The 19,381-nt window shown below is 47.4% G+C and overlaps 1 protein-coding gene across 1 annotated transcript in view; it reads right to left on the bottom strand.

The window, feature by feature from the left end:
- The window catches only part of dym (dymeclin), a 48,528-nt gene that overhangs the window by 13,640 nt on the left and 15,507 nt on the right, over positions 1–19,381 (bottom strand). Inside the window, exons 10-14 of the mRNA XM_056578145.1 lie at positions 18,902–19,080; positions 17,529–17,654; positions 16,994–17,107; positions 16,660–16,754; positions 12,950–13,049 (exon numbers count right to left, since the gene is read on the bottom strand). Coding sequence (XP_056434120.1) covers positions 12,950–13,049; positions 16,660–16,754; positions 16,994–17,107; positions 17,529–17,654; positions 18,902–19,080 — 614 coding nt within the window. The remainder of the gene's footprint in view (positions 1–12,949; positions 13,050–16,659; positions 16,755–16,993; positions 17,108–17,528; positions 17,655–18,901; positions 19,081–19,381) is intronic.

The following is a 19,381-nucleotide window of genomic DNA, read 5'->3' as shown; positions in this document are numbered from 1 at the left end:
CGCCGGTGGGACTACCCCGGCTGGGGGATCGAGCAACGCTGGTGGTGTCTACCTCCTATCACCATAGGGGTCGCCAAAGAGAACAAAACAGAAAACTACTCAATAAACCTCTTTAACATGGGAAATTACAATATATAATAATAATAATAATGATAATAATAATAATAGTAATAATATATATGTTTGAAAAAATATCAATACAATAACATTTATATTTCAATATCAATAAATGTAGAAAGTATATTACATCCACTATAAATATATACATACATACAAGTAAGTAGACACAAAATAAAGGCAAATTATCAAAAATAACTTTGACAGTCAAGGAGATGCCAAGCAGAAGGAGCACAGAAGGTCGGTTCAACAAAGGACCCACCCCCTCCCCCGATGGTGTAGCACCCACACGTAGGGGAGACGGACAGGTGTGTTACCCCCCCGCCGGCAGCCCGCTATGGATATTTTATAGCCTAGTATAGATGGAACCACACTGGGCGCACGGTGGCCCCGTGCATAGGGGCCAGAGTGCTGCCCTTGACTCTCCCGGGTCGGTTGTGTCACAATCTATTTGGCGGGCGGGTCAGACGTCTTGTAACAGGAAGGGTACAATGGACGGGGAGAGGGGGAATGCGGGGGCAGGTCGAGTGTATTTATAAAGCACCACGAACCCGGGTTCATCCATAAAGCACGCCTATAGCCCACTGGTCTTGTTTTTAGATGCTTGTTCTCACAGCAGCAGTTTTTATGGATGTTTTTTATGGACAGGACAGTGAACAGGGACAGCAAGGCGAGTCTCAGAGGAGAATAAACGACAAAACAACGATTGGACTCAAAGTCGATTTCTTTTTGGAGTCGCTTCAATTTTGATTGTCAGCTTTGATCGTTTGCTGCGTTGTTTGTGTGTCGCACAGGAGAAGTACATCTCAAGATGATTCTATGTGGACTGAAAGGTGAATGCATGCATGGAGGTAAATGTGTATAAAACCACATGGCTTCCCTGAAAAGACAGCAGAAGGCTCGAGAATATCGTCTGTATTGATGGGATTGGCTTTCCAAGTAAAAGTATCTCCTCAGAATCTCGAAGAAGACATGAATGAGATGGACCCGACATGTGGTTGTGTGAAGATAATGATATCCTGTCTTTGGTGTGAACGACAGCAGCCCAAGCTGATGAAATGAGGTTCCTCTTGTCATACGTTTCATATACACACTCCCTTGCCGAGAAAATTACCAGACTTTCATCTTTACTCGTAATCTGCTGCAAGAAGTAAATGAAATGTAATCATCCCGAAAATAAAATATGAGGCCACCCATGCATATGTATCTGGGTACACAGTCCCGGTCTTTTCAAGAACTTTAAACACCTTTAATGTTAGTGAGTAAGATGTTAGTTTTGTAAGAGGCTTTAATGTATACCAAATCTCTGCATGTGTGTATGCTTCCATTGGGTCCCATTTACTAACAATGCATCACCTTGTGTACTGTGCTAGTAAAAAAACAGTTAATATGATATTTAACGTATCAATTATAGCCATCGGTGGACAGACAGCGATAGGGGTGTACAGATGTTTTGCATGAGACCGGAGCGCGGACGAGAGGGAAAAGGCAGACTCAGGAAAAGTCAAGACACCCAAAGCAGCTCATCTCCACCTACTAGGGCCATGGGATCCTAATGACTTAAACCCAGTGACAGCCTGACCCCACTACAGCCGACACACCAGCACTCACATTAACACACCGAACGGGACTGGTACATGCATGGATGCACATCTCTCACACACACACACACACACACACACACACACACACACACACACACACACACACACACACACACACACACACACACACACACACACACACACACACACACACGGGAGGGAACAGGAGATGTGCGTGTGACAGCACCTCCTACGAGGGCCTCATTAGAAGCTGCTGATGCGGTGACCAGATCGCAGACCGCAACAGGGGCGATATAGGGCGACAAGTGAACAAGTCAGGATGTCTTACACACTGACCCAATGAAGGAGCGGAAATGAGGCTCGCAAAACCAGAACCGCCGCAGATGAACATTTTCACGCAGTGCCTGGGAAATACTCTCAAAGACCACACACACACACACACACACACACACACACACACACACACACACACACACACACACACACACACACACACACACACACACACACACACACACACACACACACACACACAGTATGGTAACAAAAATGAATTAAGCCGTTTGAAGACATGAAGGCTCACCAGGGAAAAATAAAAGGTCATAGCGATAAACTATGCTACTTATCACAATAAGTGATAAGTTTACAGACAAGGCAGAGACGCCTTGTCTGTGTCTCATATCCGACCTGATAACAAGGATCCGTTGGCAAACGATCAGCGTGGTGTAACCCCTTGAGGTGTCCAACTGACAAACCAACACACTACACGTTCAGCAGAGCGTGTGCCCTGCTATCGCACGGAGCCGTCTGCATAACGGAAAAATGTCGGATATCTTTAATTGTGTTGAAAGATATCGTAGAAGACCTGGTCGCCAGACGGCCTTGGAGAGCAGGGGGCTCTTGACTCCCTAATGGGAGAGAAGCTTAAAGAGCCAGAGAAGGGAAGACAGGAAGACAGACAACGAGATGCATAGAGAAAGAGACATACTGTAAGTTGAGGGAAAGGGAACGAGCAAGAGAAGGATGGAAAAAGTAGGATGGAGAAACAGAAGGTAAAAGAGAGGGACATAAAGATGACAGATAGAAAGGGGCAGAAAGATATAGCGAGAAAGAGAGAGAGAAAGAATAGGACAGACGGAAATAGCGAGAGACAGAAAGACAGAGGAATATATAAAGAAAGACATAGCAAGACGGAGAGAGAGAAATAGGAGAGCATGAGCGTGAGGGAAAACGAGAGAGAGACATAGAGAGAGAGCAAGATACCGTCAGAGAGTCGTCATGTGTGCGTGCAAGGGCGGGGGGTACATGTGTGTGTGAGCGCTTGCATGCGTGCGTGTGTGTCAGCCGAGCCCGTCAGGCGGCGAGAGGAGCCGAGCGGCGGGTGGTAATGAGGATGGACGGCGTGTCGCGGGGCGGAGGTGGCGTTCAGCTCTCCCCACGCCGTCCGCTAAAATAGACGTGCTTTATTACGGCCGTCTGTGGCAGGGCGTAATTCGACAGGGGGCCGGAGCAGGGGGCAGGAGTAAGAGGAGACCGAGCAGGTCGCTGAGCACAGAGCGGAGAGAGAGAGAGGGGCAGAGAGAGAGGGGAGAGAGAGAGAGAGAGAGAGAGAGAGAGGGGAGAGAGAAGAGGAGAGGAGAGGAGAGGAGAGGAGAGGAGAGGAGAGAGAGAGAGAGAGAGAGAGAGAGGAGAGGAGAGGGGAGGGGAGGGGAGAGAGAGAGAGAGAGAGAGAGAGAGAGAGAGAGAGAGAGAGAGAGAGAGAGAGACAGACAGAGAGACAGAGAGAGAGGGGAGAGAGAGAGAGAGAGAGAGAGAGAGAGAGCAGGGGGGAGAGAGGGAGCAGAGGGGAGAGGGGAGAGGGGAGAGAGAGAGAGCAGAGGGGAGAGGGGAGAGGAAGCAAAGGGGAGAGTATAGAGAGAGAGAGAGAGTGGAGGGGAGAGAGAGAGAGAGGAGAGAGATAAGGAAAAGGAAAGGAGAGGAGGAGAGGAGGATAGACTGTGTGGGGGGGTGGAGGGAGATGGGAGTTGGAAAAAGATGAGGACAGTTTGGTTGAAAACTATTTCAAGTCGCGTATGATTTATTGATTGATGGGACATTCGGTGAAGGCTTTTTCTTCCAAAGAGTTTTACAATATTGCACATTCGTTTTGAATTTGTTTTAAGTACGGATTGTCGGCAGTTGCGGGAATTGAACCCTAAACCCTGGTGGTGATAATGCCATGCACTGCCAGTCACAGGACAAGACAGGGCCACAGGCATCTCACTCAGCGACAGAGGGGGGGAGAGACAGAGGGAGACAGAGAGAGACAGAGGGGGGGAGAGAGAGAGAGAGACAGAGGGGGGAGAGAGAGACAGAGGGGGAGAGAGAGACAGAGGGGGAGAGAGAGACGGAGGGAGAGAGAGAAACAGACAGAGAAAGGAGAGAGACAGAGACAGAGACAGAGACAGAGAGAGAGAGAGAGAGAGAGAGATGAAGCTAGAGGTAGGCGTGCGTTCTCTCGCTCCGTCTTAACAAGATTAGACAAAGAATGGGGAAAAAAAACAACAAAAACAACCACACTAGGGAATTCAGGTCACATGCAAATAGGCAAGCTTGTCTGCACTGGCCAGACTAGTGTGTGTGTGTGTGTGTGTGTGTGTGTGTGTGTGTGTGTGTGTGTGTGTGTGTGTGTGTGTGTGCGCGTGTGTGTGTGTGTGCGTGTCAAGTGGATGAGATTAAGTCTGAGGTCTCTGGTCTGCTGTGTGAAACCCAGACAGGATTTATTGATATAAATATATATGGGCCTGTTCTCATTCACTTCTGCTCTCTTCAGCTATTCTGGCTGCCCTCCTGGGAGTCCAGAAGAATCCCTCCTCTGTGCGTATGACATGGTGTGTGTGTGTGTGTGTGTGTGTGTGGTGTGTGTTGTGTGTGTGTGTGTGTGTGTGTGTGTGTGTGTGTGTGTGTGTGTGTGTGTGTGTGTGTGTGTGTGTGTGTGTGTGTGTGTGTGTGTGTGTGTGTGTGCATTTGTAATTTTGTGTGTGTGTGTGCTTGCGTACGTGCGTGTGATTAACGTCACTGCTAACACCAATTGCAGCCCTCAGAATCATCCATGCTTCTGCAGTATAAACCTATAGTTTTAATGAGTAATATACCTCTCCCCGAAGCACGCAGATATTCACCCGTTCATTAGTGCATTGGGTTCAGACGCACAGTGTCTGCATGGTGTTCTACATTGGAGGTATGGATGCAGACACATGGAGACGCCCATGCAGACGGGAACAGTGGCAATATCCCCAACAACACTCTGGCCTGTTTGAGGATTTGCATAACCATTACAGCCTGTATGTGGGTTTGTGTGTGTGTGGGGGGGGGGGTGTTTGTGTGTGTGCATATCAATAAACAGCAAGAGAGAGAGAGAGAGAGAGGAGAGAAGGAGAGAGAGAGAGAGAGAGAGAGAGAGAGAGAGAGAGAGAGAGGAGAGAGAGAGAGAGGAGAGAGAGAGAGAGAGAGAGAGAGAGAGAGAGAGAGAGAGAGAGAGAGCATTGGAGGGAGAGACAAAGAGAGAGAGTCGGAGAGCTATGGAGAAGGAGCGAGAGAACGAGAGAGCGAGAGAGAATGATCGAGAGAGAGAGAATCATCATCATCATCGAGAGAGAGAGAAAATAAGCGAGAGAGAATGATCGAGAGAGACAGAGAATGATCAAGAGAAAGAGAGCGAGAGAGAATGATCGAGAGAAAGAGAGCGAGATAGCGCACGCGAGAGAGAAAAAGAGACGGCGAGGGACAGAGACAGACAGAGCTTAGGGAGAGACACACATGTAAATCCCTGTAAAGCAGGAGCTGGCATCATTAAATCAACAGCTTAGCAGCTAGCGGGCCAGCCGCGGCGCTAGCCTGGGGAGACTGTTGTAGGGCAGACAGTGTTTGCATCGGGAGAGAGACTAGACTCACAGACACTAGGACGAGGGGCGAGAGGCTAGTGACACAAACACTCGGATGAGGGGAGAGAGACTATACTCACAGACAGGAGGGACAAGGGGAGAGAGACTAGTGACAAAGACACTAGGACGAGGGGAGAGAGACTATACTCACAGACAGGAGGGACAAGGGGAGAGAGACTAGACTCTCAGACACTAGGAAGAAGGGCGAGAGGCTAGTGACACAAACACTCGGACGAGGGGAGAGAGACTATACTCACAGACAGGAGGGACAAGGGGAGAGAGACTAGTGACAAAGACACTAGGAAGAGGGGCGAGAGACTAGATAGGAGAGATAAGAGGGCAAGAGAGAAAGGTTGAGAGAGGTTATGACATCAGATGCACCTAGAATTATAGCTCTGTAATACACTTAAAACAAGGGGTGGGATAGACTAGTCTTGGATTTGAAACCCATCTATCAATGAGCAATAGGCCTTAACCCCTACCTTGGCATTGATGGCATATCTTAAAAAAGCATATTCACTGGGAGGTGCTTAGGATGGAAACTGAAAACTGTCTGAATACTAAATGCTAGAAGCCTACATAATGGAATATACACGCATTGCGTAATTTTATGTCATTTTTCATTTAGAGAGAGAGAGTAAGAAACAGAGAGCGAGAGAGAGAGAGAGCGAGAGCGTGAGAGAGAGAGAGCGAGAGAGAGAGAGAGGGGGAAAGAGTGATAGCGAGGAGAGGGGACAGAAAGTGAGCGAGAGAGACTGAGCAAGTGAGAGAACGAGTGAGAGAGCGAGAGAGTGAGAAAGTGAGAGAGAGAGACCAGTTATGAAAGCCGGACGAGTGAGTGGCCCGCTAAGTGGCAGCAGTTTGCTATGTCTTGGGGTGGTTTTATATAGGTCACTGTCTGACCTGCATAATGCTACTATTGCAATTCCTTAACTACACCAATTTGTTAAGCACCAGGACTAGGTCACCCCTAGGCATAGAGTGTGTGTGTGTGTGTGTGTGTGTGTGTGTGTGTGTGTGTGTGTGTGTGTGTGTGTGTGTGTGTGTGTGTGTGTCTCAGTTTGTGTGTGTGTGTGTTTGTTTAACTTGTGTGTGCATCAGTCTATGTCTCGTTTGTGTGTGTGCGACGTGTGTGTCTCGTGTCTGTGTGCGTGTGCGTGTGCGTGTGTGTGTGTTTGTGTAGGGGAGACCACCATAGATATAAGGCGGTCCCAGGTAAATGCAGTTTATATTTAGTTTTCTAATGTAGGTCAAGCCGTGAATAGATTACCTTGAAGAAGTGTTCTTAAACGATTTAAGCGCTTTCCCATTAAAGCACTACAGTATGACCCCATCTCCCAGCCATCGGACCTTATTTGAATTAACAAATAGCCCTGCAGAAGCAGTATGTCCAAGTTCGACGGTTGCTTCTTAATGTGTTCTTCAAAGGTCTTCTTATGTCAACACTAGAATACCAGAGGCCATTCGCTCTAAAGTCTGGAACCATCTCCCTTGTAATCAATCTTCGTCCTTTCCCATTTATTTCGTTCTGAAAAGATGGCATGTGTTTTTTCCGCTCGTGAAAGTCCAAATGCCACCTGTACACACCCTTGAGCAAGATACCTACCCCCACCACCTCCCCCTGCTCCGTAATGAATGCACCGATAATTAACTGATAATTGGAAAGTTTGAATTTGATGCAATCATGTGTGTGACAGACAATATATAATTATATGAGAGAGAGAGAGAGAGAGAGAGAGAGAGAGAGAGAGAGAGAGAGAGAGAGAGAGAGAGAGAGAGAGAGAGAGAGAGAGAGAGAGAGAGAGAGAGAGAGAGAGAGAGAGAGAGAGAGAGAGAGAGAGAGAGAGAGAGAGAGAGAGAGAGAGAGAGAGAGAGAGAGAGACACCAGCCCCACAGAAACACAAAGAGACCAGAGAGACGCTGCAGCCATCGGAGCGTTGGGGGGGGGTGGGGGGGGGGGAACAAACGGTGGATCGGCCGGTTTGACTCAGCGCCGGCGGAGACACCTTGTCTGTGTGTCATATCCGACCTGATAACAAGGATCCGTTGGCAAACGATCAGCGTGGTGTAACCCCTTGAGGTGTCCAACTGACAAACCAACACACTAGAGCAGGGATGGGCAACTTTCATGATAAAGAGGGCCACATTTTTTATCATAACCATCGGAGGGCCACATGACTGCACACTTCAACTAAACGTGAGCTGAGAGAAGCTACATAATTTTGAATTTGGTAGATGATTTCCTGTATTCTGGTGCATTTTGGCGATGGCCACTACCTAAAAAATCGTCCAGAATCATAACCTATGTACGGTATGTTAATTGAACCAACATACATTAATTTCATGTTTTCCATGCTCAAACATCCACATGAATGGTCAGTATTTTTGTCAGTGCAAAGGGCTCACATACATCATCATTCAATGAAGTAAAAAAACTGGAAAACAGTGGCCCAACATTAAGTGCAACAACTCAATGAACTCAAACCCAACAAGCAGTTGTAGTAGTTGTAGTGGCGACTTAAGTGGATATCTATTAATGACTGATATCGCTTCTAAGCAAACTAGACGCATGGGTTTGCCTTTGAATTCTATGAATTCTTCTCATCTTTCTTGAACGAGTTTTCTGTAACTCGATCAATTACTATTATTATTATAATTTTTTTTATTTTTATTATTTATTTATTTTTTATTATGTGCGGGCTGATTGGGCATGCGGGTCGCGGGCCGCATGCGGCCCGCGGGCCGCCAGTTGCCCATCCCTGCACTAGAGCGTGTGCCCTGCTATCGCACGGAGCCGTCGGCATAACGGAAAAATGTCTGATATCTTTAATTGTGTTGAAAGATATCGTAGAAGACCTGGTCGCCAGAGGGCCTTGGAGAGCAGGGGGCTCTTGACTCCCTAATGGGACGTTTCCGGGTTCATACCCCAACCTCCGCAGTCTTCCTCGGCGTCTAGAGACAATTCAATGGAAGTAGCTTTCGATAAACGCACCGGCTGAAATTCCTCCAGGCTAAAGAACACGGACGACAATGCTTAATATTAATAACGACTCTTATTTTCATGACATTGTACACCAATTAAAAACACGCTTATGCATTTTACATTTAATCCTTCTAACTGCACCTTGATAAAAGGGAAAAGGTTTGCGATTGACCTTTGGGGAAGGTCACCGGTTGTGTGTTTGATGTTCATCGGTCAGGCCGCCCATAGTTCGGGGGCTTATTGGAGGAAAACCGCATCCTTATGTTTTTTATGACTGCAGCAGAATGTAAACGGTAGAGAGTGTCTCCGACGGCACATACACACACACACAACGCATGAATAAATGGGGCAATGTGGTCGTGAATGTATACAGTTTCCCATCTGTCCTGTGTGTGTTTGTGTCTTTTTGGTAAATATTTCCACAGAAGGGAAGTACACAGTAAACAGATGGGGGTGATACCACTGACGGCACGGCTGCCCCTAAATTCTGGACGAGTAAACAACACACAAACATAACATACATACACACACACACACACACTTACACTGTATGTATTGCGTCACTGAAGTTCCAGTGAAAAGTCTGAACCGAGAAACAACCCACACACATAAAATACGAACACCCACATTCGTAGTGTGTATACTGCATCACTGAAGTTCCAGTGAAAAGTCTAAATCGCAGTTACGATAAGAGATCTCTCTCTCTCTAGCAGTGTAAATAAACAAACACACACACACACACACACACACACACACACACACACACACACACACACACACACACACACACACACACACACACACACACACACACACACACACACACACACACACACACACACACTGAATGCGAGGAATATGATCTGCAGGTTTGTCAGAAAGAAAGAGAGAAAGAAAGAAAGAGAGAAATTAGTAAGGAGACAGACGAAGAGAGAGACAGGGACAGAGACAGAGAGAGACAGAGAGAGACAGAGAGAGACAGAGACCGAGAGAGACATAGACAGACAGAGAGAGACAGAGACAGAGACAGAGACAGAGAGAGACAGAGAGAGACAGAGACCGAGAGAGACATAGACAGACAGAGAGAGACAGAGACAGAGACAGAGACAGAGACAGAGACAGAGACAGAGACAGAGACAGAGACAGAGAGGGACACACATTAACACATCAAGAGATTGCATCGGTGCGTCAGCCCACAGCAGACAGCATTAGATTACTCCTCAGTTTTAATATGCCCTTTACTCTCCCCTCTGAGACACAGCAATTACACGTCCCGGTCCGTCCCACATTAAACAGACATCCGCCGCACACCCGCCCAGCCCCACTCTAACTATATTGTTTCCAGATGAAGAGTCAACCCGAAAATATGTGCATTGGTGGTCTGAGTGTGTGTGTGTGTGCGTGCGCGCGTGCGTGCGTGCGTGTGTGTGTTCACTCTTTGCTGTCCCCCTTACCTTTTCCCTCATGATGACTGTGTTTGTCATCTATGTTTTTTTTACAAGCGTTTTCCTATGTTAACTTTACTGTCATTTTACTTGAGAAACGAGGAGGAGAGGGAGCAGGAGAAGGAGGATGAGAAGGAGGATGGAGGAGGGTAGGGAGAGGAGCAGGAGGAGGAGGAGGAGGAGGAGGGCGGAGCCAGAGGAGGAAGGAGAGGAGTGTGAGGAGGAGGAAAGACAGAGAGGAGAGAGGAGAAAGAGCGGAAGGAGGAGAGAGAGAAGCAGGAGGACATCAGGAGGAGGAGAAGGAGCAGGAGGAGGAGAGAGAGGAGCAGAAGCAGGAAGAGGAAGAGGAGAGAGAGGAGAGGAGAAGCTGGAAGATACAACTTCCTCTTCTCCAAGCCAACTGTTTTGGATCCCCTCTCTAGAACAGGACGGCCCTGTTTTCCACCACCACACCTCGATTGTTGTTTACAACACGAGATGTAGCGGGTAACATGTCGATATCAATCGTCCTCAATATTGTTATCGTCATTAATAATCTCACACAGACCTCTGTGCCACCAACACGGCAGAAACGGGGCACTGTTGGGTTGCAAACACCAGCCGTGAGATGGAAAAACGAGGCTCAGAGTGTAATCCTGCACACATTTCCACAGGGAAATAGGCAGCTCCTATTACACACTTTACATACAGTCACGGAACCAATCTTAGAGGAACCAAAACTCAAAAGTAAAAATCTAAAAAGAGGATTAAAAAGGGAAAAACCTACAGGTTCATCCTATGGGCTCAAAACACACATGCCAGCCTTAAAAGGTCGAAGCAACGTTTTTTTTCTTTGTAAAACCCGACATCCGTTTCCCCAGGGCCGATGAAAAGTGCTAAAAATCCTGCACAGCCACGTCATCGCTCATTCAAATAAGAGGGGGGGGGGGGGGGGGGGGGGGGGAATTGTCAGGAGAGAGTCCCTTCTGATCTGGCAGACAGCGTGACCCAGCGTGCGTGTCCCAGCCGTGTCTAGACGCAATGACCCGCCGGACTGCTGCGGCCGTTCCCAGCGCTTTCTGAGTAGGACACCGCAATCACACAGCCTGCTAGGAGGGCTCCCCCCCCGGCACGTCAAAACACACCGCGGCTAATCCGCCACAACAAGACTCGCATTCACCGCTCACGACTAAGGACACCGACCCCAGTCACAATAAAGTAAAAAGTCCTTGTTTGAGCATTTTAGGGATGATCAAGATTTGATAGCACCCCTTCAATGTAATGTTGTGGATGATGATGCACCGATTAATGATGTGCAAGTAACACGGATTGGGAAGGGATGGAAAGCATGAGTGATTGTATGCAATAGCAGGCCAAACGAAGGGCTATAACGTTTAAATGCATGGCCATATAAGGTATGGCATCCCCAAGTTTCTCTCATCTATTTCATTCCATATGAAATCCCATTGAAGGTCTATCTTCCAATCACAATTCTAACAGGAAAAGAAATACCAAAAAACGGATCAAACATCTTAAATTAATGGCTTTACAATACCAAATAAAAAATGACACACAGATGTAGAACAGTCCCCAGCCTGTTCAGTAAAGGTCGACCATTTACTTGGAACATGCATTGCTGAACTGAACTACATCTTCAATAACGCAGCCAGAGAGAAGGTTGAGAATGACTTCATGTTATAAATTTGCATACAAATGTTTTGAAGAGGCATCCGGTCAAGAGAATGGACACCATGAAAGGTCAAGGGTCTGCATCTTTAGCGGCAGTTGAGCAACTTCAAATAGCGCGGTCATGATACACACACACAGCGGGCAAAAGAGACAACTTAAAAAAATCCAGATAGATAAACAAGCCTTTACGCACCTGTGGCAGAATTTGGCTGAGTTTAACTAAAATAACTCAGTTTTGGGTCGTTGGGTCGTTGAGGTAAAGCTGTTAGTCTGAAGTCCTTTTAAGTCATTTTGGAAGGACAGCATGACTTGGTATATAATCAGGGTGTTAGTGGGTAATAATAAAGTAATTGGGTAGTACAGGCTAATCATCAGGAATCGGCAGATAGACCAAGTCTGGGTACTAGCTGAGGTTTATCCAGCCATGTGGGAGTGTTGGTTGGTGTGTGACCTGAAACTCACAGCAATGTTGTCTCTCAGTGTGGCGACAAAACACAGCAGAAAGAAAATTCAGATAATAATTATGCGAATGAACGGTCGAGTCAATGTAACATAATGTAACAGCAACAGAAAGTCATAAAATTAATTGTTATGATTGTAAAATAGCATGTCGTAGAATATATACGTGTTCATTCAAGTATTTTCCCCAAAATTAAGAAAAAGTTTGTTGAGACTATATTAAAAGCCCATCCAACAGATGCCAATTCTGAACCAATTCCACAGAACCTGAAGGCAAACAGAGGAAGACGGAACACATTTCATTAGGACTAAAAAGCAGGGGGAATAAAGATGACGACCATCCCAGTACAATAACCCCAAGCCATTGTAACGCTATACAATAAGAGCCATTGTTTCTCTCCAGCGCGGCGCTGTGGAATACGACCCGGTGTGGCTCGGGTACACCTGGTTACTCCAATCTGGCAACGCAACAACTGCCAAAAGAATAGGCTCACCTACTGTTGTGCCTGTTGTTGCCAGCACTAGTTGCTAAAGGAACCCATACAAGTATCATTTCAAAAATAAAGAAAAAAAACGAATATATTTATATATTCTGAAATGGCAGAGGTAGATTAATATTTTTGCGTCCATTGAAATAAAGTTAGTACATTTTTTGGATAAATGCTCCCAAAGACCGGCAGAGCAGATGGTGGGAAACCTGACAACTTCGCTAGTGTGTGTGTGTGTGTGTGTGTGTGTGTGTGTGTGTGTGTGTGTGTGTGTGTGTGTGTGTGTGTGTGTGTGACTCACGTAGTCGGGCAGTGCGTTGTTGTCTCCCGTCCGTCCCCGGAGGGACTGCGTGGCCTGTTCCAGAACCTTGTTGTGCTTCTTGGAGAGCAGAGCAAACAAGCTACGAGGAGAGAGGACCAGAGAAAGGATGAGGGCTGAACGAGGAACAGTAATAACAGAAGGACAGTCTAGGCCGATGGCTCTCCATCTTGTTTTTCTAGTGTACCCCACTCCAAAATATTTTTTCAGCAAAGGACCCCCTCTCACCAGCCAAAAGCATTTTTGGGAGGGTAAAAATTAAATGGGTGGTGCATATATGTAGAAGGAATTAACGAAAAAGATGCATAACTCTTACCTGCTCAAAGTATCTGCTAAATGATTCAATATTTTTCATTTAGGTCTCTGCTGAATGGCTTATACATATCTGTCAAAGGTGTCTGCTAAATTATTAAATATTTGTCAAAGTTGTCTGCTAAATGATTAAAAGGTTTACAGATGGATAACCAATGTCAACATAGGATAGCATAACCCAAGTAAACCAATGGAAAGGCAGGATGAGGGAACAGATGTGAGGTCCTAAGGTTAAGCTAAAGGTCTTTGTTAACCCTGTAAGGTCTTTTGGTGAAGTTAAGTTAAGGGTCATTGGTAACCATGTAAGGTCCTATGGTTAAGTTAAGGGTCATTGGTAAGCCTGGACCATCTTGCCCTCCAGATCCAGTGTGTGAGTGTGTGTGTGTGTGAGTGTGTATGAGTGAGTGTGTGTACGTGAGTGCATGTTTGGATGAGAGATTGTGTGTGATGAGGTTGCTTGTAATGGCTTGGGAACACACACATACATCAAGACAGTCAGGGTCAAGTCAGATGCCCTTGGATATGAGGAAGAGAGGGGGGGGGAATACACTCTCTCACACACACACACACACACACACACACATGTCAATGTCACTCGTTTGATCCCTGTAAAGGCTTATAGAATGAAGGACTTCTCAGTCCTTTCGTCATCTAATAATAATAATAATCAATTATTAGTGAAACAAATTGGATTCACAGGAAATCTAATTAAAGCTACAACATTACAAATAAATAAAAAAACATATGACAGTAAACAAATCCACAGCCTCCTCTTTCTCTCACACACACACACACACACACACACACACACACACACACACACACACACACACACACACACACACACACACACACACACACACACACACACACACACACACACACACACACACACACACACACCTGAATTCTCCTTCCAGGCTAATTGGGCCAGTGAAAGACGACCCCGAAGCAGCTAAATTGAGCTCCATGTTTAACCTGCCTATCTGGGTCAAAGGCCACGCCATACATAATGGAGCTCTTTTGTACAAGTCAAGTCTCCCTTTTACCAGCCGGACCACCAGGTAGGCTACACCTGGATAATAATAAAGAAAAAAAAACTGCCAGGTTAATCCCCACATCTTCTGGTTATGCTGAGGCAGTGACAGACAAACAAGGCTTCAACACACACACACACACACACACACACACACACACACACACACACACACACACACACACACACACACACACACACACACACACACACACACACACACACACACACACACACACACACACACACACACACACGCACACACGCACACACACGCACGCGCACACACACACGTCAATGGCGCTAGTTTGATCCCCGATGCAGGGTTCTTAAAGGCTTACATGCTGACAGACAGACATCCCACGCCTCCCTCTATTTGGCACAACACACAGCTTTTTATTATAAACCCGAAAACACAATTTTTGAGATTTCTTGATTTGAATCTGCAGCCAGGGTGGGGGAAGCATGAACAAATGTGTGTATCGCTCTCAGAAAACACCAGAATAGAACAGCAAACAAAAACACGTGTTGTTGTCGTTATGCTGTGTGCGGGAGGGTCGTATCGGGACCAGGGAATTCTACTCCCAGCAAGAAGGTACTGGGTATGATCCCCGATATTCCCAGTATGCATCCTTGAGCCCGTTGCTCTGTAATGATGTATCTGACCTCAGTGGTAAAATTACTTTTGGACAAAAGCGTCTGCTATGGAACGCTGTTCTTTATCAAGTCCCTCATCAAAGACTACACAACATGGATATGGAGTCTTTACAACTTGGCAGCGCATTTCCTCTGTATCACACTTTGTGTGTTTGAGTGCGTGCGCGCATGTGTGCCTTCATGCGTTGGGTAAACATAACAATCCACGCACATAATATCGATAACACAGTTAATGCGTTCCTAAGTACTCCCATTATGGAAATTAAAATCATGCAGGATTAAAACACAATATCCCTTCCAGGTGGGTGCTATTTACTGGATCAAATCCTAATATCATGATGATGTTTGAATAGTTGAAAATGACGTGCACATCACGAAGGCAGAGATCAACATTTTGGCCCGGTCTCACAATGAACGATGTTGGAGAGGGAGAGGGAGGGAGACACACACACACACACACACACACACACACACACACACACACACACACACACACACACACACACACACACACACACACACACACACACACACACACACACACACACACACACACACACACACACACACACACAGATGTAGATAGATGGATGGACACAAGACCACACACACTTTTCTCTTTTATCAAAACAGAAAATCTTCTTTGAGGAGGGGCTGACACACATCAAAAGACATGCGCGTCTGTGTGTGTAGGTAAATGTGCGCGTACGTGCACGCATGCGTATACATTTGCATGTGCGAGTGTAGGTGTGTGCATTTGCGTGCATGCACATATGTGCACGCACACATTCCTTGTGTGTGTGTGTGTGTGTGTATGTGTGTGTACATGTACGCGTGTCTGCGTATGTGTGTGTCTTTTAGAAAGGAAGTCTTCCAGCGGAAAAGTGGTCAGGCTCGACTGACCTGATGCGATCGACAGGTAGCGAGGGGACAGACTGTGTGTCTGCACACATTATATTTATTAAGCGGGGATCATGACTCTCACAGCGTCATTCAGCCCGCCACACAGCGTCACAGCACTGTTTGTCTTCCAGACCCAACCGCTTCCCTGTCGTTTACGAGCACAATAGCCCGATCACGATCGCGTTTCCGGCATCGCTAATGACGTCGCTTGCTGAGATGATTGGGCAGACGATAAATGATTAGGAGTCGCGGGCTAACAGCAGTCTTTTAACCACAGGATTCCGCATCTCACTCCTTTTTAGGATGTAGTTTGGCTCTGAATCCTTTCTTATGATTAACTGAAGACTACAGCAATACCCCTTTTCACAGGGTAAGATGAGACAGCAGAGAGAAATAGGCCAAATGTTGTCCATTGTGACAGACCACCCCTCTCTGTGCTTTTTTTGGTGTGAAGCACATTGAAAAGCCTACGCGTTTGAAATGCGCTATACAAATAAATGTGCCTTGCCTTGCGCTAAACTGTCGAATCATTTGTAGTTGTGAGACAAACTTCATAACCGAGCACGGGCTCATGCTCATGGGGAACTACAGGGAGCAGGTGGACATTGAGGGATTTCAACTCACAACCTTTCGGCTGAGAGTAAAACAGCCGACACACACATTTGTTCATGTTTCCTCTCCACCCCTACTGGTTGCCGATCCAACCATCGGACTACCCTTCGCCCCTCCTACAGGAATGGGGGAGCTGGATCTGCACCCGGTACACAGTACGGGGGGGTTCTACCTGATGATGCGCTGAGCCGCGTACTGGTGCAGGCATCGGAACTGGGCCGACATGTTGGCCAACGCCGCCAGACAGTTGGTGTGCAGGTATTTGTCCTGGGGGGGGGCACAAAAAGGTCAGAGCCAACACAGAGTGGGTCGAGACTGTTGTTATTCAACGTTAGGACTGAGCGTTCAGCGGAAGGCTTCTCCATCCACAAAACAACGCACTCTGTAGGCATGTAGGTGATACACAATGTGGTTATTCTTATGTCTTGAACTTGTATTCCCCTCACTGGAGCAGGCCTCTAGTTTCCATGGCCCTATAGCTGGGTGACGGCTCTAGGAGTTCCTACCCTGGTGCGGGTCATGTTGAACTGGATGGTGCGGATGACTACCAGGATGAGCAGGCTGCCCAGAGAGATCTCCGTCAACGTCCGCTCGGTGTACCACGAGATGTTCTTCAACACCTGCAGGGAGGGAGAAAGAAAGAAAGAAAGAAAGAAAGAAAGAAAGAAAGAAAGAAAGAAAGAAAGAAAGAAAGAAAGAAAGAAAGAAAGAAGAAAGAAAGAAAGAAAGAAAGAAAGAAAGAAAGAAAGAAAGAAAGAAAGAAAGAAAGAAAGAAAGAAAGAAAGAAAGAAAGAAAGAAAGAAAGAAAGAAAGAAAGAAAGAAAGAAAGAAAGAAAGAGAGAGAGAGAGAGAGAGAGAGAGAGAGAGAGAGAGAGAGAGAGAGAGAGAGAGAGAGAGAGAGAGAGAGATTAATTTTGCGGCTGACACACATATGAAGCATTACATGCTTTTTTTTTGAAAAAATCCTATGATGCATTGGGAAGTCACAAGCCCTAATCGACCAGCACCCCTCCCTCCTGCGGCTGCCCCCCCACCACCCACCACTTCGTGCACGGAGCGGTTGAAGGCGTCGTCCTCGGTCAGGATGAGGAGGATGATGAGGGCCATGTAGACGTGGTGGGAGTTCCTCTCCTCCACGTGGTACAGGATCTCCAGGATGGGCATCACCTGGGTGGGGGGGGGGGGGGGGGGGGGGAGACAAGAGATAAGGACGGACCCCCCCAAAGCGTGCGTGTGTGGGTGCATACGTGCGCACTGCCGACGAGACTCAGGCGAGCAGCCATTGACGTCGGCCCTAACCCTGACATGACGCACGTGTTGCATCCCGACAGACCCAAGCGCCTGGCAGCGTTTCAGCGTATTGGAGATAGTCATACTGGCTCCAGGAAGGGTTTTACAAGCCTGGGAAATCCCTGGTGTGAGCGCAGAAAGACCTCCTTATCTCGGCGCTTCACGAGTTAAGATTGTCCCCTAGGATGTCCGCCGCCGACTTACATCCTGCTACATCCAATCGTAGCTCGGGATAGTCCTCAGTAAACAAAGAACGTGTTTGGACGAGGACGGCGATGGCGGCTCCCACCACACCCGGGACGGCCCCGCCCACTATCAGTGACGGTATCGCCCCCCCCCACCGGCGACAGCACCACACACCGCCGCTGACATCAACGCCCACCATAGACCTCTGAAGAATAAGTCCCGCCTCCGAGGCTCTTGGTTCCGTGTTTAAATGTCTATGGAAAATAACATGGGGGGGGTTTGAATGATCGTACGTGACGAACTCTGTGGGTGGCGAAGAAGTAAAAGCTGCTCAGGTTTTGAACTACACACTTCTTCCATCTAGACTCCATTTGGGTTTTGGATTGTCGGAGCCGTTAAAGTAGTTAACTATTATGAAGAAGCATTATGCTAGCGCGGATCTGCGCCGACTTAGGACGTCACGACTCTCCCAGTCAAGGTTGCATAGCAACGGCAATGTTTCATAGTTTGTCTTCACCGAAATGGCGCCAGAGCCCGTGGACGGAGGAGGTGGCACCAACGCTGCCCGTCCATTCACGCGTGAAATGACAATCACGTTACGGTCTGCGCTGATCAGAACTAGCGCCCGGTTAGCATTAATAATGGTTAACTACTTTAACGGCTCCGACAATCCAAAACCCAAGTGGATTCTAGATGGAAGAAGTGTGTAGTTCAAAATCTGAGCAGCTTTTACTTCTTCGCCAGCTACAGAGTTTTTCACGTACGGTCATTCAAAACCCCCATGTTATTTTCCGTAGACATTTAAACATGGAACCAAGAGCCTCGGAGGCGGGACTTATTCTTCAGCGTCTATTGGTGACAACACCGCCCACCACCGGTGACAACACCGCCCACCACCGGTGACAACACCGCCCACCACCGGTGACAGCAGCACCCACCAGGTTGTCCATGTCGGTCCTGGAGAGCATGTAGGTGCGCATGTTGGCGTTCTGGTGCAGCAGCGTGTACAGCAGCAGCGTGGCCTGGTCCGAGCGCTGCTGCTCGCACAGCGCCGTGTACAGGCTGTTGAAGTTGATCTGGAAGCTGTGGGGCTGGTCCGCCAGCAGGGACGAGGTGTCTGAGGGGCGGGGCACACAGGAAAGGGTCACAGGAAGCAGGGGGTGTTACAGGAAGCAGTGTGGCGTAGGGGAGCGGTAACAGGAAGGGAGAAAAGTTACACCGAGTGAGAAGAGGAACGGAAAGTAGGACGTTGTGAGGGAAGTAGGACGTGTTACATGGCGCAAAAAAGGGGGGTTACAGGAAGTAGGAAGTTCCAGGAAGTAAGAAGTTGTTAAATGGGGTGTGACAATAAGTAGAAGGTTGTGACACGAGGTAAGAAGTGTTGCAGGAGAACAGGGTGTTACAGGATGTAAGAAGGG

Source organism: Gadus chalcogrammus, chromosome 19 (assembly GCF_026213295.1).
Source record: "Gadus chalcogrammus isolate NIFS_2021 chromosome 19, NIFS_Gcha_1.0, whole genome shotgun sequence".
In the NCBI taxonomy this organism is placed as follows: domain Eukaryota; kingdom Metazoa; phylum Chordata; class Actinopteri; order Gadiformes; family Gadidae; genus Gadus; species Gadus chalcogrammus.
This window is presented reverse-complemented; position numbering and strand designations above follow the sequence as displayed.